At 59.6% G+C, this 27426-nt stretch overlaps 2 protein-coding genes across 11 annotated transcripts; one reads left to right on the top strand and one right to left on the bottom strand.

The window, feature by feature from the left end:
* Positions 1-27426, top strand: MAEA (macrophage erythroblast attacher, E3 ubiquitin ligase). 5 transcript variants are annotated; one of them, XM_059887464.1, is made up of 12 exons: positions 1-89; positions 1947-2145; positions 3414-4137; positions 13274-13456; positions 15308-15511; positions 18856-18978; positions 19674-19787; positions 22113-22189; positions 22317-22425; positions 25647-25780; positions 26052-26247; positions 26525-27426. In XM_059887464.1, the coding sequence occupies exons 4-12, from the start codon at positions 13349-13351 to the stop codon at positions 26618-26620; spliced, it is 1161 nt and encodes a 386-aa protein (XP_059743447.1). In that variant the 5' UTR covers positions 1-89; positions 1947-2145; positions 3414-4137; positions 13274-13348; the 3' UTR covers positions 26621-27426.
* LOC101904569 (uncharacterized) lies at positions 15508-18856 on the bottom strand. 6 transcript variants are annotated; one of them, XR_009495001.1, is made up of 3 exons: positions 16779-18856; positions 16482-16667; positions 15508-16371 (listed from the first exon to the last, which is right to left on the bottom strand). XR_009495001.1 is itself a non-coding variant. In XM_059887844.1 (2 exons), exons 1-2 carry the CDS (start codon positions 17770-17772, stop codon positions 16251-16253), a joined length of 621 nt encoding a protein of 206 aa, XP_059743827.1. In that variant the 5' UTR covers positions 17773-17968; the 3' UTR covers positions 15508-16250. The 6 variants fall into 6 exon arrangements, 1 of the variants encoding a protein (XP_059743827.1); XR_003035250.2 differs by having other exon boundaries at positions 16563-16667; XR_009494999.1 differs by having other exon boundaries at positions 15508-16667; positions 16779-17115; positions 17569-18856.

Here is a 27426-nt window from a genome sequence, read left to right as displayed (position 1 = left end):
AATGTTTTGGCCGATCCAAGATGGCGGTGCAGGAGTCCGCCGCTCAGCTTTCCATGACCCTGAAGGTGCAGGAGTACCCGACCCTCAAGGTGGGGTCTGCGGCCGCGGCGCTCCCGCGCCTGTCAGGGGCCGCGGGCTGGGCGGCGACCGGGCGCGGGGGTGGGGGGTGGGGGCGGGGCGGGGCCGAGGCCGGGGCGCGGCCTGGGGCGCCGGGCAGGGGCCGAGGGCTTGGGGGCCGGGCTCTGGGGGCCGGGCTGCCCGGGGTCTGGGGCCTGGGTGCGGTGCTGTCTGGGTCCCGGGCTCCCCGGAGGCCTGGGGGCTGGAAGCCGTGCCCTCCGGGGGCCGGGGACCTGCTGGCCGGGCGGGTGCGGCGTGTGGCCGTCTATGCCCCCGCCTGCCCCCGTGACAGGGCAGGGAGCGCGTCTCCCTGGCGCCCCACTTCGCCCACTGGAGCCCGATGGTGGCCCTTTCGTCCTGAAAAGAACGCGAATCTCATCAGGGACCGTTCTGGCCGTAGGCAGGCTGGTTGCTTTGGAGGCGGGGGTCTCGGGGGTGTGGGGTCGGGGGCACCCAGCTAGAGAGAGACCATAGCCGGCGGTTGTGTCCAGCTTTCGTCCCGGAAGCTTCTGTCAGACGGTGTTGACGGATGGCTTCCAGCCTCTCATTAGGGACCTGTGAGGAGAGGCCTCACGACCCAATGGGAGCCCATTTGCGGGGCGTCACCAAACCTGAAATACAGCCCTTACCGCTCGGTCGCCAGTTGCGTGACCTTGGATGGTCACTTGGGCAAGTCGACTGAGACTGCAGTGCAATCGCTGTTCCTGGGAGAGGGACCCTCGTAGTTCTTACCTCGTTACTAGAGGGTTCAGTGGTGATTGGCTGCAATGAAACACCTGGGAGTAAATTCCTTCAACCGTCAAGGTTGTAACATTCCCAGGAGAGCTGCGGCTGAGCCTGTGTGAGTCCGAGTTCCTTTCCCTGGGGGTCAGGTAGCGTCTCTGCTCCTGGAGGGCCCAGCTTCCCTGTCCACCAAAACGGTGACAGGTGGTGGGTGCGATGTGGCAAGATTGCCATGAGCTCTTTTCACTTCTCGGGAGACCTGGGGAGGGTCCTCAACCCTTTGAGATTGTTTACCCCGCTCAGGGTGCCGTGTGGGCTCTGGCTTGGGGGAGGTACTGCCACAGTCCTTACTCCTTGAGCCCTGACGGGAAGGGAGGGAGGGAAGCCCTGCATCGCTGGCGTGAACCAGAGGGCTGCTTGCTGGACCCTGCTTGTAGGGGGTGGTGTTTTTACACGCAACTCGGGCAAGACCCTGCAACTCAGAGGCCAGGGTTCTCTGCTGCCCCAGGCACCCGACTAAGTGTCCCACCCCCCTCCACCAAAAAAAAACAAAGTGTGAGTAGGGAGCCCTTAACTGCTGACCCATTATCTCACTCAGACCCCGTCAGGCCTGCCGTTCGACTGACAGACGAGAAAGTTGAGACATGAGAAGGTGGCAAACACCAGACAGGAAGGATGTCTCCTCCAAGTCCTCCTCTCTCATTTCATAATCATGAACGCAGTTTGAGTTCCAAACTTATTAAATAGACTTTGACTAAAGCAGTCATGCAGGCTTCCCAGGTGGCTCAGTGGTAAAGAATTCACCTACCAATGCAGGCAACACAGGAGACGTGGGTTCGATCCCTGGGTCAGGAGGATCCCCTGGAGGAGGAAGTGGCAACGCACCTCCAGTGTTCTTGCCTGGAGAGTCCCATGGACGGAGGAGCCTGGTGAGCTGCAGTCGACTGAGCGCACAGGCGCAGAGGAGGCGTGCCGACGTTCTTAGAGGCAGAGAAACGCTCTAGTGGCACCTCGAGCCTGCCAGGTCAAAGCGTTTCAGTTCCTTGTTGGAATGATTTTGGAAAGTAGAATTTTCACAAGGTACTCTGTCCATTTTTCCCTTACAGATTGTTTAGATCCTGCAGAATAATTCCTCTCCTCTTGACACACGTGTCACTGCTGGTAAACCTTTCTCAGGACTAGTTCCTGCTGGGTGATGAGGAAGTTTCACTGGGCACAAGGGCTGCTCGGCTGGGAAGTAGACAGAGCACAGGAAAGCGGTTGCCTCCGGAGCTCTGATAGTCTCATCTTGAGCGGGGTGCAGAGGTGCGTGGGGGCTGAGGCCGGTGCTGGAAGGCCGTGCTTCTCCAGCGCGAAGGCAGGTCCTCCCGCAGGCAGTGGGGACGAGCACGCCGCGGGCAAGCCTCCTTCAGACAGGCGGGGGGTGGAGGTGGGGGGCGGTGGGACGCGGCCTGGGTTGAGGCTGCTGGCGCCCTCTGACCTGCCCTCCTCCCCAACCCCAGGCCTGGGGACGCTGGGGCGCGTCTCTGCAGTGGGGGCTGCAGGAGGCCCAGCAGCAGCCCTGGCCTCCACCCCGCCAGGTGAGAGCCGCTGGCCTGGACGCCCTCGCTGTGGGGAAGGCGTTCTCCCTGCAGCGGGTGCTGGGGACGCGCCTGGGCCCTGGCCTGGCTGGGGAAGTTCCCTGGAGTGCTGTCGGGTGTCAGGCTGTGGGTCATGCCCCCGGGCCTCAGGGAAGGAGGAGTGGAAACCTGTGAACTGGAAACCCTGTTTTAATTCGTCTTTGGAAGTGTTTTCTGATTATGAAAGCAATCAATTTGTGTTTATTCTCCAAGTTATTTTGCTGACTGTCCCATTCAGTTTTGGGGTTTTTACTTCTGTTTTTTCCCTTCAGATAGCTGAAGGAAAATCGTATTTTATAGAGGCCTGTCTGTCATCCCACGGATCAGCGGGGTCCGCTCAGCCAGGATCAGGGACGTGGCGTTGGTTGTGGGAGACCGGCCCTGCACCTCAGTCCTCCCGTGGGTCCCCCTGGGCCCACCCCCGGGCACCTGGAGCCTCGTCTGGGCGCCTTGGCCAGGGGTCCCCCGCATCAGCACCCTCTCCCAACACCCCCTGCTCGGCACGTCGCCCCTCACTCTATCTGGGGACGGGTTTGCCTGTGTCTTTTAATTCTCCACAGAAGTATTTAAGTTTTCTACTTTTAGCGTGGTGACAGTTTTGTTGACCAAGTACTTATCTGCAATTTCAAATCCTGGCTTTGTATTTTGCATGCCAAGTATATGCCTAAAGTTACAAGTTTCAGTTCAGTTTTCCCAACTTGGTCTCAGCTGGATTTGGGGATCCGTGTGGTCTCAGGTTTGAGAGGTGCCAGTGGCGCAAAGCACAGGGCTTTGGTGATGAGGGCATGGTGGCGGCGGGCTGGGTCCTTACCTCCTTTTTCTTTGCGTGTGAGCTAAGTCGCTTCAGTCGTGTCCAACTCTGTGCGATCCTATGGACTGTAGCCTTCCAGGCTCCTCTGTCTGCGGGGTTCTCCAGGGAAGGATACTGGAGTAGATTACTGTTCCCTCCTCCAGGGGGTCTTCCTGACCCAGGGATCAAACGTGCATCTCTTCGATCTCCGGCATTAGCAGGCAAGTTCTTTACCACTAGCACCAGCCGGGAGCTTTTTACTTTAGGTTCTGTGATCACAGAGTGACCGCCTCTCCCGCAGACACTTGCAGCGCGGTTGCCCTCCCGTTCGCGGGTCCAGCCTCGTCACACCTGCAGACGCTGTCTGCTCTCACCTGAGAGCGCCCCCGGCCCAGCCTTGGCCTCCCAGAGCCCGAAGACCAAGCGCTCGCTGGAAGGCCCTCTCTGAAGCCCCGCGCCCACCCTGCACGGCCTCCCGGCTTGACATCGCTGCGTCGCTTGCTGACGCTGGGACGTGGGATGTCATGGAGGAGACGCGATGGCACGGCCTCTGTCCCAGACCCTCCCACAGAGATGCAGCCTGACCGGAAGGTGCTCTGCACGCCCTGCAGGCTGGCTGTGCTTTAAGTGTCGCTGTATTTCAAGCAGATTCAAGTCTGGGAAAGAGAGCTTCCTGGTCTCCAGTTTCCTGTGTAGCTGTGGGAGTCGGAGCCTAGCCCCGGGCAGTGCTGGCCGCGGGCCCCGCCGCTGCCACGCGCTGCAGGCCCCAGACTTCGGGCAGCTCTGTCATGACCGTGCCCACCGAGATCGTCACCTCTGTGCTCCAGTGAGGCTCAGAACACAGCCGGGCCACACTCAGGGCCGCACCTGGGAGGCGAATCCCCACAGGTGCCTCCGTCGCGGTGCGCGCTGTTTGGGTGGCCGTGCGGAGGGCCAGGTGGAGCCCCGTCGGGTCGTCCCCATCACCCGCTGGGTGGAGGAGGCCTCGAGTTGGGGACCTGGGGTTCAGGGAGGCCCGGCGGGGAGGAGGGCCCTCGGGGCGGGCTGGCCGGTTTGGAGAGGAGCCGCGTGGGCTGAGTTGAAATCTTGGCAGGCCTGACCCTGAAGGCTTGTGGTCCAGCTGGAGCAGGCGGCTCCAGGCGTCCCTGAAGCCCTGCAGAGGGCAGGGGCACTGCGTGCCTGGGGCAGGGAAGAGACGGCGTGGGGACTTGGGCAGAAAAGGCCCAGGGCGGAGTCTGACGCCGCCTGCGCCTGCCAAGCAGCTTCCCCGGGCGGTCGGTTATTCTCAGGTGCACGTCGTTCAGACTCTTTGGAAAGGAGAGCTGTTCACTGTTTCGGTCACTGCAAGCTGTCACTTAACAACTGAGTGTTGCCGAGCAGTGACTGCTCAGCCGCTAAAGAGATACCTCAGTCTGTTCATTTAAAGAGATCCTTTAGTAACTGTCTCGCTCTCTGACTCTGGGACGTGTCACGCTGAGTAGAGGGGCCCTGGCTGCCCAGGGACCTCATGGACCAGAGACCCAGCCTTCACCCCTGCCGCTTTCCTCTCTCAGCCGCGGCCTGCCCTTGTGGGCGAGCTGCCCCTTCTCAGCGGGTCACCGGCCCCATCCGAGCAGACCGCTCCTGGGCCCCGGCCCCCTCCGCACCTCGGCCTGTGGCTCTCCCTGGGCCCTGCCCGTCGGAGCGGGCGTCCGGACGCCCCAGCAGCGGCTGGGCCCGTGCGCTGCCGCCAGGACGTGGCCCCGTGGCCCTGGCCTCGCCCTGGTTTCTTCTTTCTGTCTTCACTCAGCGTCTGGTGCTTTTTCTGTCAGACTCTTCTTGGGCCCCTGGTCCTCTGGGAGGGGCCGTGTCTGGGATGGCGCCTGGCCTGAGGGAGGCGGGCACTGGGGCCGCTGTTGCGGGTGGGCCTCCCCTCTGTGCGAGGGGCCCCGCGGGTGCTGGCGTCTGCTTGTTGTTGAGAGCAGCGGTGTGGGTGTGAGGCCGTGGGGGTCCTTTCTGACCGCACCCCTCTCCTCTCTGAAGGGTCAGCTGATGGGGAGGAGGGTCTGCTCACGGCCCTGGCCCTGGCCCAGAGGTGTGCGCTGGGACCTTCTGGGTGGCGAGTGGGCAGCCTCTTGGGCCCCCTGAGAGGGCCACCACCCAGCCTCGTGAGCCATTGGCTTCCAGGATGGCCCTGCCCAGTTGCTGCCCAGCAGGGCTCTGGCCAGGGCCTCCAGGTGCACCCTTGACAGGGTCTGCTGCTCACCTCGCCTCCTGCCCCGGGCCCCTCCTCCGAATCCGGCCCCAACTGGCTCCCACAGCGCGGCCGCGCCTGGCTCTCCCATGCTCCCGGCCGCACCTCACCCCCCCATCGGGGCCGCTCGTGGCCTTGGTGACCCTCTCTGAGCACCCCCTTGTGTGCCCTGACTCCCAGCGGGACCCCTTCCAGCCCCAGAGCGGTGGCCTGGAGCTGGTCAGATGTCCCGTCTTGGTCTGTCCAGCTTCTTAGCAGCTGGGGGTCTAAACTTGTTCCCGTGCCCGCCGCCTCCCCAGACCCACTCCCCATCGTCCTAGTCCCGGTGGGGAGACTTGGCTGAGTCAGACCTAGGGCTACACCGTGGAGCCCTCCTGGCCTCCCGTTCTCCCAGCTTTCCCCTCCTCACTCTGCCTGCAGGACAGACTCGCACTCTGGCCGCCTCTCGCCCTGGCTCCCTGGGATGCGGGGCGGCCCTCGCTGTCCCAGCTCCGCTGTGCCCCGCACAGCCGCTGGGCTGCTCCCATCTCACTTGGACTGAAGTCCAGTGTGGCTCGGGTGGTGAAGAATTGGCCTGCGGTCCTGGAGACCAGGGAAGGCCCCCTGGAGGAGGAAATGGCAGCCCACTCCAGTGTGCTAGCCTGGAGAATCCCACGGACGGAGGAGCCTGGTGGGCTACAGCCCATGGGGTCGCAGTCAGACACAACCGAGCGACTGACACTTTCACTTTCCAGGGCTGTTAGAGTGGCCCCTGGCCAGCAGTGACTTGACCCCCTTCCCCCTCCTTCCAGCTTCCCCCGGCCCCCTCCCCTCCCCCACTGCTCCTTCCCACCCCTCCCCCATCTCCCCTCCCCCACTGCCCCCCTTTCTCCCATCTCCCCTCCCCTCCCCCTCCTCCCCCTCCTCCTCTCCCACTCCCTCCCCCTTCTCTTCCCCATCTCCCCTCCCCCACCTCCTCCTCCCCCATCTCCGCTTCCCCACTCCCCTCCCCCACTGCCCCCACTTCTCCCCCCTTCTCCCCCATCTGCCCTCCCCACTCCCCCTCCCACCTGCTCCCCCACCCCTTCAGACACTGAGCCGCCGTGGCCTCCCCACTGCTACAGGACATGCCAGCACTAGGGCCCTCAGAGTCTTTGCTGCTGTTTACTTGTGCAAAGCCCTTCCCCTGTCCCTGTGCTTGTTGCCCGTGCTGAGGTGGGCCAGCGGCGTGGAGAGACTTCGGACTCCGGTCGAGCTGAGACAGGGAGCACGGAGGTGCCAGCGATGCCCGTCCCTCCTCCAGCTTGGTCCATCTCACCCCATGCCCACAGGCGGGGACCAGAAACGTCATCTTCCTAAGAAGGGGGCTTAGAAATAGGGATTTTCAGCCCTTCTGTCCTTCACGAGCCTCTGCAGGGGTGTGCTGTGCCGGGGGCGGTCAGCCCAGGACAGGGAGGGGCATCTGCTGTGTGTAGGGTGCAGCCCAGAATTTCAGAGGATTCCGTTAGCTTTGTGATAAATATGTAGAAACCTCCTCTGAGGTTCTTGTGAAAGATAAAAGGCCTGTGCCATTGGCAAAATGCTTCCTTCCTGTGCTTGCGAAAGTGGCTGAAAACATGATGACAAACGAAAATGCACTTCTTTGTCAGCAAATACGATGAGGAAACCCACAGCAAACCCTGGAGAAGGTTTGAAGCAACACATCCTGAAGCAGATGACTGTGTGGGAGGGTGGCTGTAGAGCTGGACGGGAGTTACAGAGGTTTCTTGCAGGTCTCAGCGGAGGGTGTTTGCCAGGATCTGTTTCAGTCACGAAAACAGGCAGGGTTACTTTCTGTGAGCCACTGAAGGTCAAGGAGGTGCTGGAGGAAATAGTTTAACATCAGCTAATTAAGTGGGGAAATCCTGTAATCTTAAAAGCTGTATCGCTGCACGTTACCAAGGAAACATTAAGTAGGTTTGATTAATACAGGTTTAAATCTTTGGTATAACTAGATGAGGTAAAACTAGAATTTTTTTTTTCTTATTTTTGTTTTGGGTGCACTGGGTCATAGTTTTAGCACAGGGGAGCTTTAGTTGAGGCATGTGGGATCTCGTTCTCTGACCAGGGGTCACACCTGAGCCCCCTGCATTGGGAGCGCAGAGTCTTGGCCACTGGACCACCAGAAAGTCCCAAAACCAGAATTCAGAAGCAAATGACAAACCTTAAAAAAAAAATCCACCACATGTGAACCATAAAGAGCTGGTTCCAGTTGATGAGAAAGCTCCAAGACTCTCTTCCTTATTGAGTGTTGGACTAGGAATACACGCGTAGAATACATGTAGAAGGAACACAAAAATGTAGAAGGAAGAATGTGTGGAGTTGAGCCATAAAATTGCTCTTTTGTGAAAATGATGACTGAATAGTCTGTAACAAGTAAAGAGATTTTAAAAATATCCCATAAAGAAAAACTCAGGACCTGATGGCTTCTCTGGTGAATTCTGTTAAGTGTTTAAAGAAGAAGTAGCATTGCTCCCTCACAGAGAACCAAAATATGGGAGAGGAACACTGTTCAGCTTAATGAGGTCAGTTTTACCCTGATACCAGGACCAGACAGACAGACCACGAGAAAACCGCACCAGTCTTATGAATGAGTATAGGTGCTGAGCTCCTCAGCAGTGCCTGCAGACTGGATCTGACAACACATGAAAAGGGTCATGTGCCGTAACAAAGCGGGGTTCACCCCAGGAATGCGAGGTTGGTTCAACATGCAAAAGCCAGTGCATTGCCACCCTGAAAGTATAAAGGACAAAACCACATGATCATCTCAACAGACACAGACTAACAAACCCGTCAGCGTTTCATGATAAAGACCGTGAACCAGCTAGGAATAGAGGAGAACGTCCTCAACCTGATAAAGAGCGTCTCTGAGAAAATTACAGACGTCATCACACGCTGTGGTGAAACGCGGAAAGGTCAGCAGAAAGACAAGGATGCCACTCACCATTTCCATTCAGTGTTGCCCTGGAGATTCTCACTGGGGCTTAGGCAAGAAAAATAAATAGCAGGCAATCAGATTGGAAAAGAAGTGACAGTTTGCAGATGAAATGATCGTGTACGTGGAAGGTCCTAAGGAAGACACGTGCGCAGCGCGCACGCAGACCTACAGGAACTGATGGTTCAGAGCAGCCTCAGGATGATGGTCTGGTTCAGAGCAGCCTCAGGATGATGGTCTGGTTCAGAGCAGCCTCAGGATGATGGTCGGGTTCAGAGCAGCCTCAGGATGATGGTCTGGTTCAGAGCAGCCTCAGGATGATGGTCGGGTTCAGAGCAGCCTCAGGATGATGGTCGGGTTCAGAGCAGCCTCAGGATGATGGTCTGGTTCAGAGCAGCCTCAGGATGATGGTCTGGTTCAGAGCAGTCTCAGGATGATGGTCTGGTTCAGAGCAGTCTCAGGATGATGGTCGGGTTCAGAGCAGTCTCAGGATGATGGTCGGGTTCAGAGCAGCCTCAGGATGATGGTCTGGTTCAGAGCAGCCTCAGGATGATGGTCGGGTTCAGAGCAGCCTCAGGATGATGGTCTGGTTCCGAGCAGCCTCAGGACACGAGACCGGCAAGTACAGATGGTGTTTGTTTTCCACCCTAGAAATGAACGGTGAAAGGGAAACGGAGGAAACAATTTTGTTTACAGTTAAATGATGATAAATTGAATTTCATCAAACTGAAAAAGCTTGTTCTTCAAAGGATGCTGTTTAAAGAAGTAAAAAGACTACTTACAGAAGGAAAATATTTGCAAATAAGTTCTAAGGCTTTAGTATCCAGAATATATAAACAACTCTTACAGTTCAATAACACAAACAAGCTGCAAAAACGAGCAGATGGTTATGAGGAGACTCTTCTGAAGAGAGAGACAAATGGCTGACAGGCACCATTGTCAGTGAAACCGTGAGACCGCAGTGAGGCTCCACTTTATACCCACGGAGTGACTGATCAGAAGGATGGACAGTAGGCTTGTTGGATGAGGATGTGGAGAAACCAAAATCCTGGTCCTTGCTAAAGGAGTGTAAAATGGTGTGACCGCTGAGGAAAGCCATCCGGTTAAACAGTTATCGTATGACCCAGCAGTTCCCCTCTGAGAGAAATGCGAACATGCCCATACAAAACCTGTGCAGGCATCTCTCTGAAAGTGGACGCAGCCTCAGTGTCCATCTCTCTACCAGTACAGACACGAATGTGGGTCCCATAAGGGAACACCATTCAGCCGTGAAAAGGAGTGACGCGCACGCTGTATCAGACTGAACCCTGGAAACATGTCGCTCGGTTAAAAGGCCAGACATGAAGGGCCACAGAGGATATTATGTGTTACATTGATACGAAGTGTCCAGCACAGGCAGGTCCGTTCAGGTAGACGGGAGATCCCTGGCTGGTTCCTTGCCTGGGAGCAAGAATTCTGTAGGCAGGAGTTTCTGTTTCGGGGTGATGAGAATGTTCTGAAAGTAGATGGTGTTGATGGTTGCACGGCCTTGGCGATCATAGTAAACACCGCTGGGCTGTATACTTGAGTTACAAAGGTCAATTTTATGGTGTCTGAATTATACGTCAGAAATTTGTAAAATAGAAAGTGATGCGGCTTACTGTAAATTGTCCTTATTCTTAAATTGTCTTTCGAAAGGCAGGCATCCTGGTTTGGATAAAGACTGACTAGTTGATTTCTTTTACAGTTGGTGCTGTCTGTATCCCTGCAGGAGAGCTTTCCCTGAGGGCCAGGAAGTCTCACCCTGTGTATTCCCACTGGGCACCTTACAGTTTTAGCATCCACGTTTTCACCTGCGGTCCCTTTCCAGGGAATCTGCAGATTGTATGAGGCGCAGGTTGGCCCTCTGCATGTGGGGTCCATCCCGGTGCCTCTGCTGCGGATGTGGTTGGTCCTCTGCCCTGACTTGCCCTGCCTCCTCGGTTGGCCATACAGACTGTGCCCGTGGGTTCCCACCAGGTCCACCTCTCCTTGGTCTCCGAGCCTCCCTGGACCAGTGCTTTGAATCAGGCACCACTGTCCATATGTTAACAAAATCATTCAGAATCTTTTTTTTACTGTGATAAAAACCAGGTGACCATCTTCATCGTTCCTGAGCGTCCAGCAGGGCTGTCGTGCACGGAGCTCAGCTCCCCCTCTCATCAGCTTCCGATGATCTGATGGCGTGCCACAGCACACGTGTTCCTCCCAGTCCTGGAGGAGGGACCCAGGGCAGGGGGGACCTGCACGCCCCCAGCACTGTCCCTCCACAGGTCCCAGGTGTGCGCACTCTGGGAGGCTTGGGGGGGCGTTGCCCCGACAGCGGAGGGGCTGAGCGCCCGTGCTCACATGTCGGGGCGGTGTCTGTCTGCTTCAGAGAAGTGTCAGTTCCGGTCCTTTGCCTGTTTTTCAGTCTGTTCTTGTCTGTCTGTCATGGGGGTCGTCAGGCTCCTCACGCAGCCAGGTCCTGTGGTTCACAATTTCCTCCTGTTCCTAGGTTGCCTTTTCCCTCTGATGGTGGTTTCTTTGGTTTCACGGAAGTTCTAAAGTTGAATGTTGCTCATCCCGTCTCTGCTGCCTGTCCTGCTGGGAGCGTGTCGAGGAGCAGCACCTCCTCCCGGAGTCTGGGCGCGTGTCGAGCGGCGCCTCCTCTTGGGTCTGGCTCTTCCCTGGTTTCCATCCTCACTGGTATCTCTTGCGTCTCCATGATTTTTTTGTCATGTGCACCAGGACTGTCTCTGAGTAATTCTCCTGCCAGAGGATTTGGCAGCTAAGCCTGAAGTCTCGCCGTTCTGAAAGCATCTCAGTTTTGCCTTGTTCTCAGTGATACTTTAGAGCGGTTCAGTCTGCAGCGTTTCTGAAATTCTATCCCTTCTTTTGGCAAAAGCCCTTCAGGAAGCTGCCTGTGGAGCTGTTGATGACAGGACAGTTGGGGACAGTGGGAGAGGCAAAGCCTGGGTGGTCTGGTGTCCCGGAAAGGACATGGGTTCCAGGAGCTTGTGAAGGGGTGACGGGGAGGGAGGCTGGGTCCGTGGGAGGCCTGGGTGGCAGAAGGGGGACTGGAGCACTCAGCACCGGGCGTGTGTGGCCCCTGAGTGCCGGGGTGGGGGGAGGGTGGTCCCTGGGGCACAGCTGCTGGGTGGGGTCCCTGGGGCACATTGCCCGGCAGGGGTCCCTGGGGCACAGCTGCTTGGTGGGGTCCCTGGGGCACAGCAGGCAGGGCGGGGGTCCCTGCAGCCGAGCGCTCACTCTGTCACGCAGTGGAGCCAGCACTGCCACTTGGGTTTAACAGACTGCCCGGGTTCTCGAAGGGGGTTTGCTGTCGTCAGTGACGCCCCCGCCAGCCCCTGCCCTGCGCCCCCACGGTGTCTCGCATGCTCTTACCACGCAGGCTGCTTGGCGGGGCTGGGTCGCAGACCCCAGGCTGCTCAGCGCCCTGAGGCGCCTTCCCTAGTGTGGGCGCCGTGTGGTCTTGGGGGCTCTGCCTGCCGTCGTCCCCTTGCAGATGCCCCCCCCGCCCCCCGCCCGCCGAGTCTGGTCTCCCACAGGCAGTGGTTGGAGGCCAGGTGTGCCTGCCCCCTCCAGAAATCGCACCTGGAGGCGGGGCACACCCTCCACCGAGGGGCTGAGTCACTGGTTGTTCATCTGCCTCGAGCCTGGTTCTGTGTTGGGTGCTGGTGCACGGTGCTGCGAGTGGGCCCCTCAGGAGCCTCCACTTTGCTTACAGGAGTACTGGGTCCAGAGGGCTGGCGGTGTGCGGGGTGGACCAGGGGACCAGGCAGTGGTCTGCGCGGGGCCGTGCTGTCCAGCGCTAGCAGGGGCCTGAACGGCCTGTCAGGCCGTCGCCCGTGTCCGCTGGGCCTGCGCTCGTAGCTCAGTTGTGTTTTGAGAGCCACCACCCCGCCCACAGTCATCAGGGAGCCCGAGGCCTGGTGGGTTGGCTTAGCTTCCCGCTGGTGAGAGCCGAGGTATGGGCAGCCGTGTTTCCACGCTGAGTGGGAGTGGCAGCCGGGGCATGCGGGTGGTGGCCTTCCCGGGTCTCCCAGTCTCCTGGCCAGGCCCCGCCGTCACCCCGGGGATCTCTGCTCCTGGGAAGCCCGGGCTCTGGGTCAGGCCCCATCTCCTGCCTGCCCAGCACAGCGCCTGGCTCAGGATTGGTTCCTCCTGAGTGTCCGGGCCGCCAGCAGGGCCCCCGCGAGCGGTCCTTGCCTGGGGCAGGGCGGGTTTGGGGCAGCCGCTGCACAGCTCCGCGGAGACCCACCCTGTGAGCAGCGTGTGCCGGCGGGGAGCCCCGCTCTTGGTGGGGAGTCCCTCTTGGAGTCCCCAGGGCGCGGTGACTTCAGTGGCGCTTCATGGGCTGCCTGCCGTCCTGTGTTCTGGGGAATGGGCGTCCTCTGAGAATCCATCTGCCCGTCCTCTCCTGCCTCCGCTTTCCTGACCCCCGCGTCCAAGGGGCTGCTTCCTGTCTGTGCTCCTGGCCTCATCAGCGTCCTGCTCGCTGCCCCGGGGCCAGCACAGGGTCGTTGCGGGCTTTCCCGCCCCCAGCATGGCTCTGCTTTTTGGTCTTTTCCTTAACTTTGTGTTGTTCTAGATGAACTTAGGGGCGCTTCTGTTCTCCAGCACAGGGAGGTTTCTGGGGAGAGTGGAGGCTGCCCTGCGTCTCACGTGGGTTGGGCGCATGTCAGCCTTCGTGTCCTTGCCTGGGAACATGGGTGACCCTCGCTTACATGGGCCTTTTGTGGGCTCAGGCAGGTTTTAGAGGAGACAGAAGCGCCCTGCCCGCTGGGGGCGCGGACGCAGCGGCTTTCCGTCTCCCGCAGGTGCCCTACGAGACACTGAACAAGCGCTTCCGCGCTGCGCAGAAGAACATCGACCGCGAGACGAGCCACGTCACCATGGTGGTGGCTGAGCTGGAGAAGACGCTGAGCGGCTGTCCAGCCGTGGACTCTGTGGTCAGCCTCCTGGACGGTGTGGTGGAGAAGCTCAGCGTCCTCAAGAGGAAGGTCAGTGCTCTCCCGGGCCGCGCCGCCTGCCCTGCCCCCAGCTGCCAGCACCCGCGGGTGCCCCCTTCCCCGGCTGCCCTGGGGGGGAGCTGGGGCGGAGGGTGGTCCTCCCTGTTTTGCTCTGGCCTCTGCCGCCGCCAGGCTGGCTTCCCGACCCCCCTCCCGGTTCCTGCCTCCACGTGTCCTGGGCCCAGGATGGGAGCAGGTTTATTATTTCTACCATTTCACCTCAAAACAGCACATTGGCTTTCTTGTTTCTGAGGATGGTAGATATACCCCCAAAGTGAGATAAGATATTTGAAAACATTTTATCACAAGTATCAGGAGTTCATGACAGAGGAATCATCAGGTTTGGAGAACACGCGGTCTGGGGTTGGGTGGGGCAGAAGGCGAGGGATCCCTGCTGCCTCGGGAGAGCCCCCACCAAGGGCCTCCCTGGCCCAGGCCTCGGGCTGTTAAGAGCAGGGGTCTGATGGCAAGAACGCTGCACCTCTGGTGAGGGAGCCTAGAAGCGGCTTGCCCAGCAGGCGTTGGCGCCGGGGTCACAGCCGCACACTGTGCGCCATGACTCCGCCCCCAGCCTGCGTCTGGTAGGTGTGGACCCAGCAGCTGCTACCTCCGGCCTCCGGTGGAGACTGCCTTCCATCTGAGCATCAGGTTGTTCTGCGACAGTAGCCAGCACAGTGGGAGGTGACAGGTACACAGGACACCATGACGGAGACTCAGCAGGAATAGGAGATCCGCACAGACTTCAGAGGTAGAAGCTATCTATCACACTTCACTGTGTTTAAAGGATGGAAAAACAGCTTGGAGATATCTGCAGGAGGTAGAAAGTGAAAGTGATTTGAAGTTAAAAACAACCAAGTAAAAATTCAAGAAAAGAAAGATAAATGAAAAACTCAGATTTTATTTAAAACAAATATTTTAACATTTAACAATCAGATCCAGCTAAAAGGAGAGTTAAAGAGCTGGAAGGTGGGCTTGAGGAAATTACCTGGGATACAGCACAGAGATGAAAAGAGGGCAAGAGACTGGCGAGTGGGGCAGAGCTTGCCGTGGGCCCCGAGTGCAGGGAGAGGGACCGGGAGGTTTTCACTGACGGTCCGCAGCTCAGAGACCTCAACACAATAAATGCAAACGAGCCTACCTGGGATTTTCACTCAGTGAGACTGAAGAACCTAAAAAAGCAGGTAGAGGAGAGTCCCTTTTTCAAGGAGCAGCAAATACCGTGACAGCCGACTTCTTGACGGTGGAATGTGCTGGAAGCAGCCAAGGGCTGACCAGGACTCCGCACATGGTGTCCAGTGCGTAGCCACCAGCCGCCGGTGCCACTGACGTTCCCATGGAAAAGTCACGGACCCGGTGCCAGGGTCCCACAGCCACACTTGAGGTGGTCGCCAGTGGCTGCTGTGTGGTTAGCGGGTATGAACACTGCCGCTTGGCCATCGTAATTCTGAGCTAAATAGCCTTTAGAGAAAGTATCACAAAAGATGAAACTCAGGTTATAACGACAAGGTGGGCTCATTAACCGGGAAGCTGGACATATGTAAAGTTCTCTGCCTCGGGCAGTGCACCTTGAGTACCTAAAACAGAAAGTAACATCCCTGTGGGGAAGGACAGACCCTACCTTCGCCTTGGAAACAGTAGCTCCTCCCCTCCCCTCCTGTGTGGCCCAGGGGCCTGCTGCCCACTCTGGCCTCCCTGCTGCCCAGCCTTCCGTGGTCCGGGTAGGCGGTCTAGGTGGGTGGGCCGGGTGGGAGTCCGGTGGGCGGTCCAGGTGGGAGTCCAGTGGCAGTCCCTTGGGCGGTCCATTGGGCAGCCGGAGATCCTGAGCGCTTGTGACTGGCACAGGCGGTGGAGTCCATCCAGGCGGAGGATGAGAGCGCCAAGCTGTGCAAGCGCCGGATTGAGCACCTCAAGGAGCACAGCAGTGACCAGCCAGCGGCGGCCAGCGTGTGGAAGAGGAAGCGCATGGACCGCATGATGGTGGAGCACCTGCTGCGCTGCGGCTACTACAACACGGCTGTGAAGCTGGCACGCCAGAGCGGCATCGAGGTGGGCACGGACGGGACCCTCACCGTGTCCTGAGCCGGGCAGCCCCTCCCTCGCGTGATGACTTGGAGTAACAGGGGTATGGACGGGGTCGCACCTGCCACCCCAAGCCAGAGGCTTCCTGTGCCCGCTCCTCGTGTGTGAGCCTCTCTCTGGGCTGGGTGTGCTTTCCGTCAGTCCCTTTGTGGTGGCCCCAGGGTGCAGGTGTGGAAGCGCTCAATGCCCCAGGCTGTGTGCGGTGGTGATCGGGCTGTCCGTGGCCTGCGCTGGCCTCTGCGGGTCCACCTGTGCCGTGCTCCAGCCTTCAGGCCGCTGGCTGGGGGCAGCGGTACCCCAGTGTCCCAGGGGCAACCTTCACTGCGGCGGGCATAGCAGTCAGGCATGCCTGGCAGGAGTGCATGGCCGGCCCCATGTGCCCACTTCCCATGACTGGAGCTTCTGGCGGGAGCTCCTCTGTTGAGGGCGGTGTCCTTGTCTCTGCATCCCGGGTCCTGCCCCAGCCGGCTCCTCTGCTGCACTTGGGACCCCCGGCCTGAGTCTCCTCGCCCCGTGTCCTCAGGCCCCCCGGCCCCCACCACAATCCATCCCCACCCAGTGTGCGTGGCTCTTGCTCGGGGCTGACAGGGCTCGGCCCTTGTGGCTCCAGACCCCAGTGTGTGACCCTGCTCCCGTCCCAGGAGGTACCTGGGGTCCCCAGCAGCGTGCCCGGCCCAGCTGCTTCCCACGGGCTCCGTGTCCTCACCTAGTTACAGCTCCAGGCCTTTCCTCCGACGTGGCTGATACACTCGTGGGGGGTTAGGGGTGGGCGTCCTCCCACTTGCACCCCAGCCCCGGGCCTGGGTGTGCCCAGGCCCAGGCTCCTGCTGTGGATGACAGAGTTGCCAGTCTCAGCTTGGTGCCCAGTGGTCCCCGGCGCCCGATCCCTAGCCCACCATGCCAGCTTCCGCCTCACCACAGGCTCTCCCTGCCTCACCTCCACACAGCCTGTCCGTCTGTCAGGCTTCACTCCTGCGCCCTCCCCTGCACCTGCGAGGGCGTGGCCAGGCTCACCCACCCGTGCTGGCTGGCAAGGCCCAAGCTCCCTGTGCCTCCTGGCCCCTGGGTGTGCTCCGTGGGGGAGAAGCGTGAAGCCAGACCAGATGTGGTGAAGGTGAGCTGTCTGCAGAGGCACAGAGAGGGGCAGTTGGGGGGGCGGGCAGGGGCTGGGGGTCACCTGTCTGCAGAGGTGCAGAGAGGGGCAGTGCGCGGGTGGGCAGGGGCCGGTGTTCACCTGTCTGCAGAGGGGCAGCGGCGGGCGGGCAGGGGCTGGTGGTCACCTGTCTGCAGAGGGGCAGCGGGGGGCGGGCAGGGGCCTCAGAAGAAGGTCAGTTGGTGTGAACGTCTAGGAGCCAGTCCCAGAAGGGGTTTCCCGTGGAGCCCCAGCCTCACACTGAGCACAGAAACGCAGCTCTCTTTCTGAAGCAGACACAGGAGGGCATTGTCCTGGCCTTGGGGTGGGCGAGGCCTCCCAGGAACAGGCTGTAGCGCTGGGGCTCCTTCTCATCCAAAGACACAGTGAAGACGGAAGGGCGCACGGGCCACACTGGTGGCTGTGGCGGGCAGGAAGCCTGGTGGAGTCAGCCGTGGCCCCGTGTTAGCCACCTCCATGGTGGCGCCTCCCGGGAGGGGGCTGTGGGTGGTGCTCTCTTGCTGTGGCTCACTTTCGGCTGACTGGTTTAGCATTTTTACCGTGGCTCCCACAACCCAGGGTCCATAGTCATCAGAGGACTGTCCACAGGAAAGGGAGAGACTTGGAAAGGCTAGACTCTGGGGGTGGGTAGGAGAGGCCACCGCCTGCGAGTTAGAAAAGGCCTGGAAAGGACGGGACACAGGAGAGAAGGAAGACAGCGTGTCATCTGACAGCCTAGCCGTGGCCTAGCGGGAAACATTCTGGAAAAAGAAGACTGTGCAGAGACGGCCAAGGAAGCAGCACCAGAACACGGCTCCCTCTGTAGGGAGGGCAGCGAGCCAAGGGCTGGATTAGTGAGTCCTGGCTGGACAACCACAGGGCACTTCCTCACCTGAGCCCCACGCTCAGGGGGAAGCCGGGGGAGCAGCTGGGCGCAGAGCACGGGCTGTGGCGGGAAGCCTTGGAATCCGGTGCTGGCTCGGCCACGCTCCAGCCGTCTTTGACCGTGTCCTGCTGTCTGGCAGTTAGGACGTGGAGCCGAGGAGGGGTCAGGCTGGGGCAGTTGGGGGCGCGTCTTGCAGGCTCCAGCCAGCATCTGCCACTGTCCCTCCCGGGGCTGCTGGTGGAGCCTCTTGTTGATTTTGCTGTGAGTCCTTGGTTTCACGGCAACATCGTTGGCCGTGTGCCTCCACTGACTTTCTCTTGAAGTAGAGCAGGCATCCCTTCCTCGTGCTGTGGCCACCAGTAGGGCTCTGCGTCCTTCTGCAGCACAGCTCCCGCGCGGAGCTTGACGTGGCTATGGTGCTGCACACGGAACCTCCGTGGCGAGCTCTGAGCTGCTCTGCGTGGCCTGCCTTGGCCGAGAGAGCGCGGGCGAGGCGGTGTCCTGTCCCGTGCTCTGTGGTCCAGATGGCCTCGAGGCCTAGGTGGAGGCTCTGGAGACACGAGAGCTCCAGGGCTGTTGTGTGCTGGATATCCCTCCACCTGCTAACAGAAAATGGCCTCCTCAATCTGCTCCTGAGGGAAGAGAAACTCACTTTCTGAAATTTTCTCCCAGCGACCCCTCATTTGTCATTTCGGAACGTCCATTACCTGCCCAGTGTGGTCAGGGAGGTCCTTCTCGCTGGCTACTCCAACCTCTTGCTTGGGCCCCAAGCTTCCTGTCCCCGCCCCCCCCCCCCACACACTTCCTGGCACCATAGCGCCCCCTCGACTTTGCAGGTGTGAACTTGAGTGGGTGGGTTTGCTCCTGTGGGTCCCTGGCTCTGCTGGGATCCTCCAGCTCAGCGGTACTGGGCTGGCCTGCACAGATTGCACTCCTCAGGGTGGGAGAGAAGCAGACCACAGAGACGAGAGACGTGCAGCCCCCCAGCTGCCCCTTCTCAAAAGCCTAAACTTGAAATCAATCTGCAGAGTAAAACCCATAGAAATTGAGAGTATGGACCACCGGGCTCTCCATATGTTGGCCCTGTGAGAGCTGGTGGGGCCCCAGGTTCTGGCAGGACCTGGGCTGTCCCCAGGCCTGCGTGCTGTGCAGACCCGGCCTGCGGCGGGGTGTCTCAGCACCGGATAGGGTGTTCGCATGAGAGGAGGCCGGGATGCCAACTGCCGGGCGCCGTGTCCAGCCTTGGGCGGGCCCGGGGTCCAGTACTCTGAGCCAGGGCTCCCTTCACTGCAGGACTTAGTGAACATCGAGATGTTCCTGACTGCCAAAGAGGTGGAGGAGTCCCTGGAGAGGCGCGAGACCGCCACCTGCCTGGCCTGGTGCCATGACAACAAGTCCCGGCTGCGCAAGATGAAGGTGCGCGGGGGCGGGGCTCCCGGAGGGGCGGGGCCGCGCCGGGGCGGGGCTCTACCTGGCAGGGCTCCTGGAGGGGGCGGGGCGTGCCTGGGCAGAGCTTGCAGAGCCCGGAGGGGCAGCGCCACCTGCCCCAGAGCCTGTTGTTTCGGAGTTGTGTGTGGATGCATAACGGGGGCTTGTTGGGTTTGGTGTGGGTTTGGGGCTGTTACATAAGAGGGTGGTGTTGGGTTTTGGGGGAAATCCTCCGAAGGGCACTCTGCATTGTGGTTTGGACAGATGCTGAGTGAAGCTCTGAAGGCACATGGTGTGGACCACGCATGTGCTGCCGGGGATGGGAGCGGGTGGGCCCAGCTCCTACCCACCCACTCACTGACTTAGGAAGGCACCCTGCGAGGAGTGAGTGGGTGCCCGCCTGTGAGGGTGCAGAGTTCCAGGCTGGGATATTCTCGAATACAGCCTTTCTTAAGACCCAGAAGCAGCTTAAAAAATAGACACTTAAACATAAATTGCAGAATTTAAACTTGTTTCCTGAAAGGTGTCAACGCCTTAGGGCTTGCAGAAATGCTTGATTGTATTAACCTTTCCTGCCTCCATTAGAAAAACTGTGTTCTAAACCGAGTGCCTTTAACCCCGCCCCGTTGAGCTTGTCGTGTGCACATAGTCACCAGCCAAGGGTGACACTCTCTGCCACTCAGGGCCGCCAAAGCGAGCACGACGCGAAGACGGGACGGAAAAGTAGAGTGGCCAGTGGCTCCCCTAAAGAGAGTGAGGATCTTGGTATGGAAACCATAAAAGGAAAGCCAGAATTGGTATGTAACACGCGCCCGCGCTCTGCTCCACCCCCACGGCTGTGCGCTCGGCGGGAACCAGGGCAGAAGGAAAACAGGCCTCCGGTGCAACAGGCAGTTTCTGCAAGCCCTGCTCCCTCCCCGAGAACACTGCTGCTTGGCCAGGCACGCCACGGGGGTCGGGTTGCAGCGGGGAGCCTTGCACCTGCCTGCCAGGGGGTGGGCTGGCGGGGCGAGCCCACCAGGGCAGGCTCCTGTGGTCTCGCCACGTACCCGGAGGGAACATAAGTAGCTGTCCAGAAGCGCGTCCAGAAGCTGAGAGGGCACCAGAACGCGTTCAGTACAGAGTTCCGCTGAACACAAGCCGGTGTGCATGCTCTGTCCAGCTTGTCCCCTTGTGGGCACACGTGAGCGCCGGTACTTGATCACATGTGCAGGCTGGGGGCGGGGGGTCAGGGGGCCCATGCCAGATGCCAGGGGTCCCTCAGATCCGTGCTGAGGCTCTAGATGGGAAAAGAAGCTTTGAGACCCGCATTTCCCGTCGTTGAAAATACCTCCAAAGTAGTGAGTTGAGGCGGGTTTCTGGACACATCAGGCCGGCAGGGGCAGCGTGCGTGCTGTGTCTGCAGCCTCAGTGGGGCTGTGAACGGGAGCGCGCAGAGCTGCTCAGGTCGTGTGTGATATGCTCACCAGATGGTAGCCGTCCTTGTCCAGTCTGGACACCTGCGTGTGTCCGCCCTCAGGGGACTGTCTGAGGGTTAACTTGGAGAGCAAAGACCCACCATAAATAAGGAGACACATTTCCCTGGGTTGGTTTTATAGAGCTGACCTAGGGTTTACTGGTAACGCTCCGCGACCGGGAGCCCCAGATGGAAGCGGTCACCGTTCCCTGGAGGCAGGCAGCGCCCCCCTCTCCGTCCCCGGCTCCGCCTTGCCCGTCCGGCCTCGGAAAGGGGTTTTTCTTCACTGGTTTATGTGACGCCTGCCACGCCACCCTCGCCCTGCCCCACCCATTTGGGGTCAGGACAGATAGCTGCCCAGGGCGCAGTGCCCTGCACAGAGGCTGGGAAGGGGGGCTTGGGCAGGGAGACAGACCACCATTTCTGAGCCCCTGCGGAGTGGACGTGTGGGTACCAGGTGAGTGGTTCTGCACCTCTGCTGTGCCCCTGACACCGGGCGGCACGGTCTGCAGTCAGGTCAGCCTGCGCTCCACTTGATGTGCCTGGGGCCAGGCTGGGGGCTCGTGGAGGGTGTCCTCCCAGGGTCCCTCCAGCCCAGGCCCTTGCCCAGAATGCAGTGTGTACGCCAGGCTGGGGGGCGGGGAGCAAGTCATGAGGTTGGCAGACTTGTGGAAGCAGCAGGCATGAGGCAGGGCCTCGTATCAGGGCCTGGGCACTGTGGGCACGACAGCGGAAGTCCTGAGCTTGGCCTCCGTGCTGTGTACTCCACATACTCTTTCTGGTTGGAAACACTGAGTGTTTTCTGAAGCCATGCTGAAGATGTTATAGTCTTAGTTTTTTGGTAAAATAATCCAGGTTTTTTATCTTAGGTCACAAAAGTTAATTTTGCCTGCTTGTCCTCTACCCCTAGCTGCAGGAGTTTTAGCCCAAATTGGGTTGATATTGCTAAGGTTTCAAAGTTCGCTTGGCTCCTTTCAAGCTGCCCCACTGATGCGGCCGTATTAGCATCCCCCCGGGTCTCCTGTAGAGCCTCGGGACAGATGCCTCCCAGATGGAGCTGGGCCACAGCCGCTTCCCAGCACAGCAGCCCCAGCCCCAGGGCCCTCGCACCCGCGGCACATCCTGGGCTCTTCCAGGAGCCGGCCCTGACCTGCTTGTCCACCTCTGGCATCTTCGCCCGGTCCTGGCCACGTGCTGAGGCCCCGCCCACCCAGGGCCTCTGAGCTGGCTCATTCCCAGGTTCGCCGTGGCCCACACTGTGAGAGGGTCCTCATGCGGGGCTCTGTCCCCCCGGAGCCCTCAGTGTGGCCCGGGGCTGGAAAGAGGAGGCCTGTGGGTAGGAGGGAGTGGCGAGGGCACTGTGCTGAGTCTGCTGACCAGGCTGTTGCGTCCGTGCAGCCAGCTGCAGCTTGGGAGCACCCCTGCTGCTCCTCACCCCATGTCCGCCCGGCCCTCCCTGGCCTGGCCCTGAGAGATGTGGGGTGGGGCCGGGCCATGGCCTGTCAGGACCCAGCAAGTGTTGGCGGCAGGTTGAAATTAGGATTTCAGCAGCAGCCCTGCCTCCCCGGCAATGCCGAGCTTCTGTAGCAGTGCGTGCGGCCTCAAGCCGGGACGTGGCTTCAGGTGGGCCTGGCTAAGCTGGTCCTTATCTTGTCTTCACCCTCAGAGCTGCCTGGAGTTTAGCCTGAGGATCCAGGAGTTCATTGAGCTCATCAGGCAGAACAAGAGGCTGGATGCAGTGAGGTAGGACCCCCCAACGTGCGGGGCAGGCTTCTGGGCCCTTCCCGGGCTAGGTGTGGGCAGGCGCAGCTGGTGCCTGGGTGGGGGCGGTGGGAATGCAGACGTCTTCAGGCTGCGCTTGCCTTTCCAGACACGCGAGGAAGCACTTCAGCCAGGCTGAGGGGAGCCAGCTGGACGAGGTCCGCCAGGTCATGGGCATGCTGGCCTTCCCGCCGGACACACACATCTCCCCCTACAAGGTACTGCGTGCCCCGGGCTTAGGGTTGGGCTGGGCCTGCAGTCACTGCCACTGACCAGCATGGCCCGTACACCACCTAGGCATTTTTTCCCACCTTGTTCCCGTTTTGCTGGCAAAATCTTTGATCAGAATGGCTCCTAAAGCACTTCTGCTGGAAAGGGCAATTCCGAGTGCCTGCTCACTCCTCTGGAGGCCCGGTCAAGGCTGGACAGGCCTGGCCTCTGCATGGTTCTGCTGGCGTCTTTGCTGACCTCGTTTGTTCCTGCTCTGTGTTCTCTTCCCTGCGTCAGGATCATTGGGCTCATCTCCCCTCACCCCCCCACTCCCAGGATAAACACCCAAGAGAAGCCAAGCCACACCTTCCCCACTCTGCCCAGAGACAGCTTCAGCTGGATGCTAGACTCACCACCCACAGCCCCCGTCCACAAGCACAGCTCTGCCAGGTCGCCACCCTGTGTAACAGGAGCCTTCGCTCCAGTTCCCAGTACCTCGGTCCTCGCGGGGTCTGAGGTCTCATCACAGTGGCCTTGATGGTGCTGGTGCACAGCTCTTAGATTTCTCTATGGAGACTGGGGTGTGCTCTGCCACTCCCTTCTCTTCCTGAACCCTCACTCTGAGGGCCCGTTCTGTTGGTCTAGCTGCTGCTCCGTGTGGTGGAGCCCACCCCCGGGTCCAGGTGCTTGTCACCACAGCGTCCACGCCTGGTAGCCGTCCTCTGCTAACCTCTCCTGGCGGCTGCGACAGCACACCACAGACCAGGGCTGTGAGCAGCAGGGTGGACTGCTCAGGGTTCGAGAGGCTGGAAGTCCAAGGTCAGGCGCCAGCCTGGGTCACTTCTGCTGGGTCCTCCCACAGTGGGAGGGTCGGGAGCTCTCTGGGGCTCTTCTTAGAAGGACAGTAATCCCATTTGTGAGCCCCTGCCCATGACCTCATCCCCTCCCAGAGGGCCTCTCCCAGCCGTCAGTGTGGGCCTCAGTGTTTCAGCGGTGTACTTGTGGGCAGAGGGTAAAACCCTTGGGTGCTGGACCCACTGTGTCCTCTGGGCCGTGAAGCTGGCCTCTGTCCAAGGCTGAGTGTTGCCCTGCAGCCCCGCTGCCCCTCAGTGTTGTGTGGGAGCCTCTGGGCAGACCCAGCCCCCACCGCCCAAAGTGCCTGCAGGTCCTTTGAAAGCTGCTGGAAGCTTCTTCCCAACTGAATTCACACTTTCTGTGGTGTTTGGGAATGTAATAAATCAGCAGGTCACAAAGATCTTCAGGTCTAAACTCAGATTTTAACTCATAGCGTTTTCTCTTCAAAGTGCAGCAAAGGCTGGCTGCCCTTGGGGGTGAGCTGCCCAGCTCAGGAGGGTGTGGAGCACGTCTCTTCACTCCTTGGTGAGGCCTCACAGCAGCTCAGGAAGGTGTGGAGCACGTCCCTTCACTCCTTGGTGAGGCCTCACAGCAGCTCAGGAGGGTGTGGAGCACGTCCCTTCACTCCTTGGTGAGGCCTCACAGCAGCTGTAAAGAGCCAGGCAGCAATGTCATCGCTGCTGTTGGAGCCAGAGGGACCGAGCCTCGGAACAGACCCCAGGGCGGGCGTCCCCTCCCCTGGGCAGAGTTCTCCACAAACTGGGACACAACAGCCTTTGGCTGTTAAGGTTGGTCTGGCAGGTTCAGTCACTCAGTCATGTCTTACTCTGCGACGCCATGGACTGCAGCACGCCAGGCCTCCCTGTCCATCACCAACTCCCAGAGCTTGCTCAAACTCACGTTCATCGAGTTGGTGATGCCATCCAACCATGTCATCCTCTGTTGTTCCCTTCGCCTCCTACCTTCAGTCTTTCCCAGCATCAGGGTCTTTTCCAATGAGTCAGCTCTTCATATCAGATGGCCAAAGTATTGGAGTTTCAGCTTCAGCATCAGTCCTTCCAGTGAATATTCAGGACTGATTTCCTTTAGGATGGACTGGTTGGATATCCTTGCAGTCCAAGGGACTCTCAAGAGTCTTCTCCAACACCACAGTTCAAAAGCATCAGCTCTTCCATGCTCAGCTTTCTTTATAGTCCAAGAAAGCTGGTCTGGCAGGTTAAGTAGCACCAAAGAGACCTGGATGACAGGAGTGCCATGACCCCCCCATGACAGGTGGGGGGTCTCAGGTACAGGAAGCTCAGAAACAGAGTTGGGACGGTTGTCCTGGAAGCAGGAGCAGGGGACCAGACACTCCTGACACGTGCTGGAGCCGCCTCATTAAGGGAGTGATGCCTTCATCCCTTGTGGCAAGAGGTCAGACGTGTCCAGATGGGTCACAGTGGGAATGGACAAAAGTACTTTGTTTTGAGAGGGGCTGTAGCAGAGTCTCGGAGAAGACAATGGCACCCCACTCCAGTACTCTTGCCTGGAAAATCCCATGGACGGAGGAGCCTGGTAGGCTGCAGTCCATGGGGTCGCTAAGAGTCAGACACGACTGAGCGACTTCACTTTCACCTTTCACTTTCATGCACTGGAGAAGGAAATGGCAACCCACTCCGGTGTTCTTGCCTGGAGAATCCCAGGGACGGGGGAGCGTGGTGGGCTGCCGTCTATGGGGTCACACAGAGTCAGACACGACTGAAGCAACTTAGCAGCAGCAGCATCAGAGACTGCAGGGCTCACAGCTGGTGCTGGGTGTGGCAGCCCCTAGGGGTGGTCCTCCTTCACCATGGACCGTTGGATGAAAGAAATGTTAAAAATCATTTTGTAAATGTTGGAAGTGTGATGTGCGCCCTATGCCAGGGCTCTGAGGAGCTCACAGAACCTTTGACTGTGCCCTTGCTTGGCTGCCTTCCCCTCCGTTCCTGCCCCCACCCCTTCTTGAGTCTAAACCTAGGTGGTTTTAGGGACCAACATGAGCCAGATTTAACTTTCTATTCTAATAAGCTGTTCCCTGGAATAAGGCTTCTCCTTGCAAACCTTAATGCTCTTAGCAAGAGGTTCTGGACCTTGCTCAGTGAGTGGCTTTCCTTCCAGCCCCGAGTCCTTGACTTGTCTCCGGGCCACAGGACACACACTCCAGAGCATCAGCGTAGGCTCAGAACGAGTCGGTGTCCCAGAAAGGGAGTCAGCGGTGGCCTGGCAGCGGGCGGAAGTCGAGGCTGTCCTCTGGGCGCCGGCGCGTGGCTGAGCGGGGTGGCTCTCATCTTGCGTCTGCCGGGAAGAGACTTCGAGCTTGTTTCCTGTTATCACGACTCTGCCCCGCTTCTTCCAGGACCTGCTGGACCCGGCGCGGTGGCGGATGCTGATCCAGCAGTTCCGGTACGACAACTACCGACTGCACCAGCTGGGAAACAGCTCAGTGTTCACCCTCACCCTGCAGGCCGGCCTCTCGGCCATAAAGACCCCGTATCCTGCTCTCGGGGAGTGCTCCCCACGTGCCCCTCCGAGTGCGGGGCTGGTGTCCAGACCCCGCTCCTCACCAGTTAGTCCCTGTCCTTGAAGCTTGTGCAGTGCCCCCAGCCCCCAGCCCCTGCCTTAATTGCATTGCAGCCCCAGTGTTGAGACAGTGCCAGGAGGGCTCCCGTGCCCAGACAGGGACCATAACGCTCAGTAGCCTCCGTGGGGTGCTCGGGACCCTGGGACCTCGGCTGGCCCACCCTCCTTAACCCGTGCGCAGGCAGTGCTACAAGGAGGACGGCAGCTCGCGGAGCCCTGACTGCCCGGTATGCAGCCGCTCGCTGAACAAGCTGGCGCAGCCCCTACCCATGGCGCACTGCGCCAACTCGCGCCTCGTCTGCAAGATCTCGGGAGATGTCATGAACGAGAACAACCCGCCCATGATGCTGCCCAACGGCTACGTCTACGGCTACAACGTGAGGGCCGGGGGGCAGGGCCTGTGCGGAGGGGGCGGGGTCACGTGTGGGGCGGGGCCAGGGCAGAGCGCCCCGCGGGTTGGTGCCTGTTCTGTCTGCCAGGCAGGTTGGGGGCAGTGGAGAAAGCTCAGGACTTCTTGGCAGGGGTACCTGCAGAAAGTGACTTTAGTGAAATGAAGCGATTTGTTTCCTGAGAGTCGGTTCTGTGGGTTTCTCATAAGAAACCTTGATGTAAACTGGATTGGCCCTTCTTAATGCGCCTGGTCTTTCTTTTTAGTCCCTGCTCTCTATCCGGCAGGATGATAAGGTCGTCTGCCCGAGAACCAAAGAGGTCTTCCACTTCTCCCAGGCTGAGAAGGTGTACATCATGTAGGCGGTCGCCACGCCGAGCGGCCTCAGGCCCCTGCCTACCTGCCTTTCTGTTTCTGCGACCAAAGATCAGTGAGCGACGACAACACTCCTGGGAAGAGAGGAGGAAAGATTTAACAAGCGTGCACTCGATTTTGAAACATGTCAGCTGTTGACGCTTCTGAAGTGCTTTCACCTTTCAGAGAAACTTCTTTACAGACTGACCATGCGGAGGGAGGCTGGAACCTTTCACCACAGGAACTGATTCCTTCCCTGTGTTCTCACAGTCCCTTCCCTTCTGCTAACAAGGAACCCCCCCCCCCCCCCCGCCCCGGGGCGGACTGGCCCTTGGCCATGGCCCGGGAGCAGTGGTGGCCACGCCAGACCGACCTGTGGTGAGTTGGTGCCACGAGGGACCCTGTCACTTCTCTGTAGAGCTGCTGCCAAAATGCGGGCACCACGGCTGCAGGTGGCGCTGGCCTCCAGGACCGCTGCCTGCCCGGGGCCGCACCCGAGAGGCCGCGTTCAGCCGTGTGGGTTCAGGGTGACGTCCCTCGCGCCGCCTCATCTCCTGCCTGAGAATGTATCTCGTGGAAACCCACTGGACCGGTGTCTGCAGAGGCCTTGCCGACGGCTCAGTGACTCTAGCTCTAAACACTATTCATTACAGAAGCCAGTAGTTCAGTTGAAGTAACCACCAATGACTTTTCAAATCAGACGAACTGTTGTAGTTTACACGAAACCGTATGGTAGAGGTTTGTACTCAGCGCTTATTTTTGCATGTTGATGTTGATTAGCTAATAAACTGTAAACGTAAGACTCGCCAGTAAA

This window comes from Bos taurus, chromosome 6 (genome assembly GCF_002263795.3).
Source record: "Bos taurus isolate L1 Dominette 01449 registration number 42190680 breed Hereford chromosome 6, ARS-UCD2.0, whole genome shotgun sequence".
Classification (NCBI taxonomy): Eukaryota; Metazoa; Chordata; class Mammalia; order Artiodactyla; family Bovidae; genus Bos; species Bos taurus.
Note: the sequence above shows the minus strand (reverse complement) of the source record. Positions and strands in the feature narration are given on the sequence as shown.

Bases quoted from the DNA above. Each gene is read 5' to 3' on its own strand.
- MAEA (XM_024993166.2), top strand. From the start codon at position 21: ATGGCGGTGCAGGAGTCCGCCGCTCAGCTTTCCATGACCCTGAAGGTG. The intron at 22,190-22,316 runs GTAGGACCCCCC...TTGCCTTTCCAG, and splicing joins AAGAGGCTGGATGCAGTGAG to ACACGCGAGGAAGCACTTCA. The intron at 25,781-26,051 runs GTATCCTGCTCT...ACCCGTGCGCAG, and splicing joins CTCTCGGCCATAAAGACCCC to GCAGTGCTACAAGGAGGACG.
- LOC101904569 (XM_059887844.1), bottom strand. From the start codon at position 17,772: ATGCTGGCTGGAGCCTGCAAGACGCGCCCCCAACTGCCCCAGCCTGAC. The intron at 16,668-17,568 runs GTGAGGAAGTGC...GTGCCTCTGCAG, and splicing joins CCCCTGAGCGTGGGGCTCAG to ACAGCTCACCTTCACCACAT.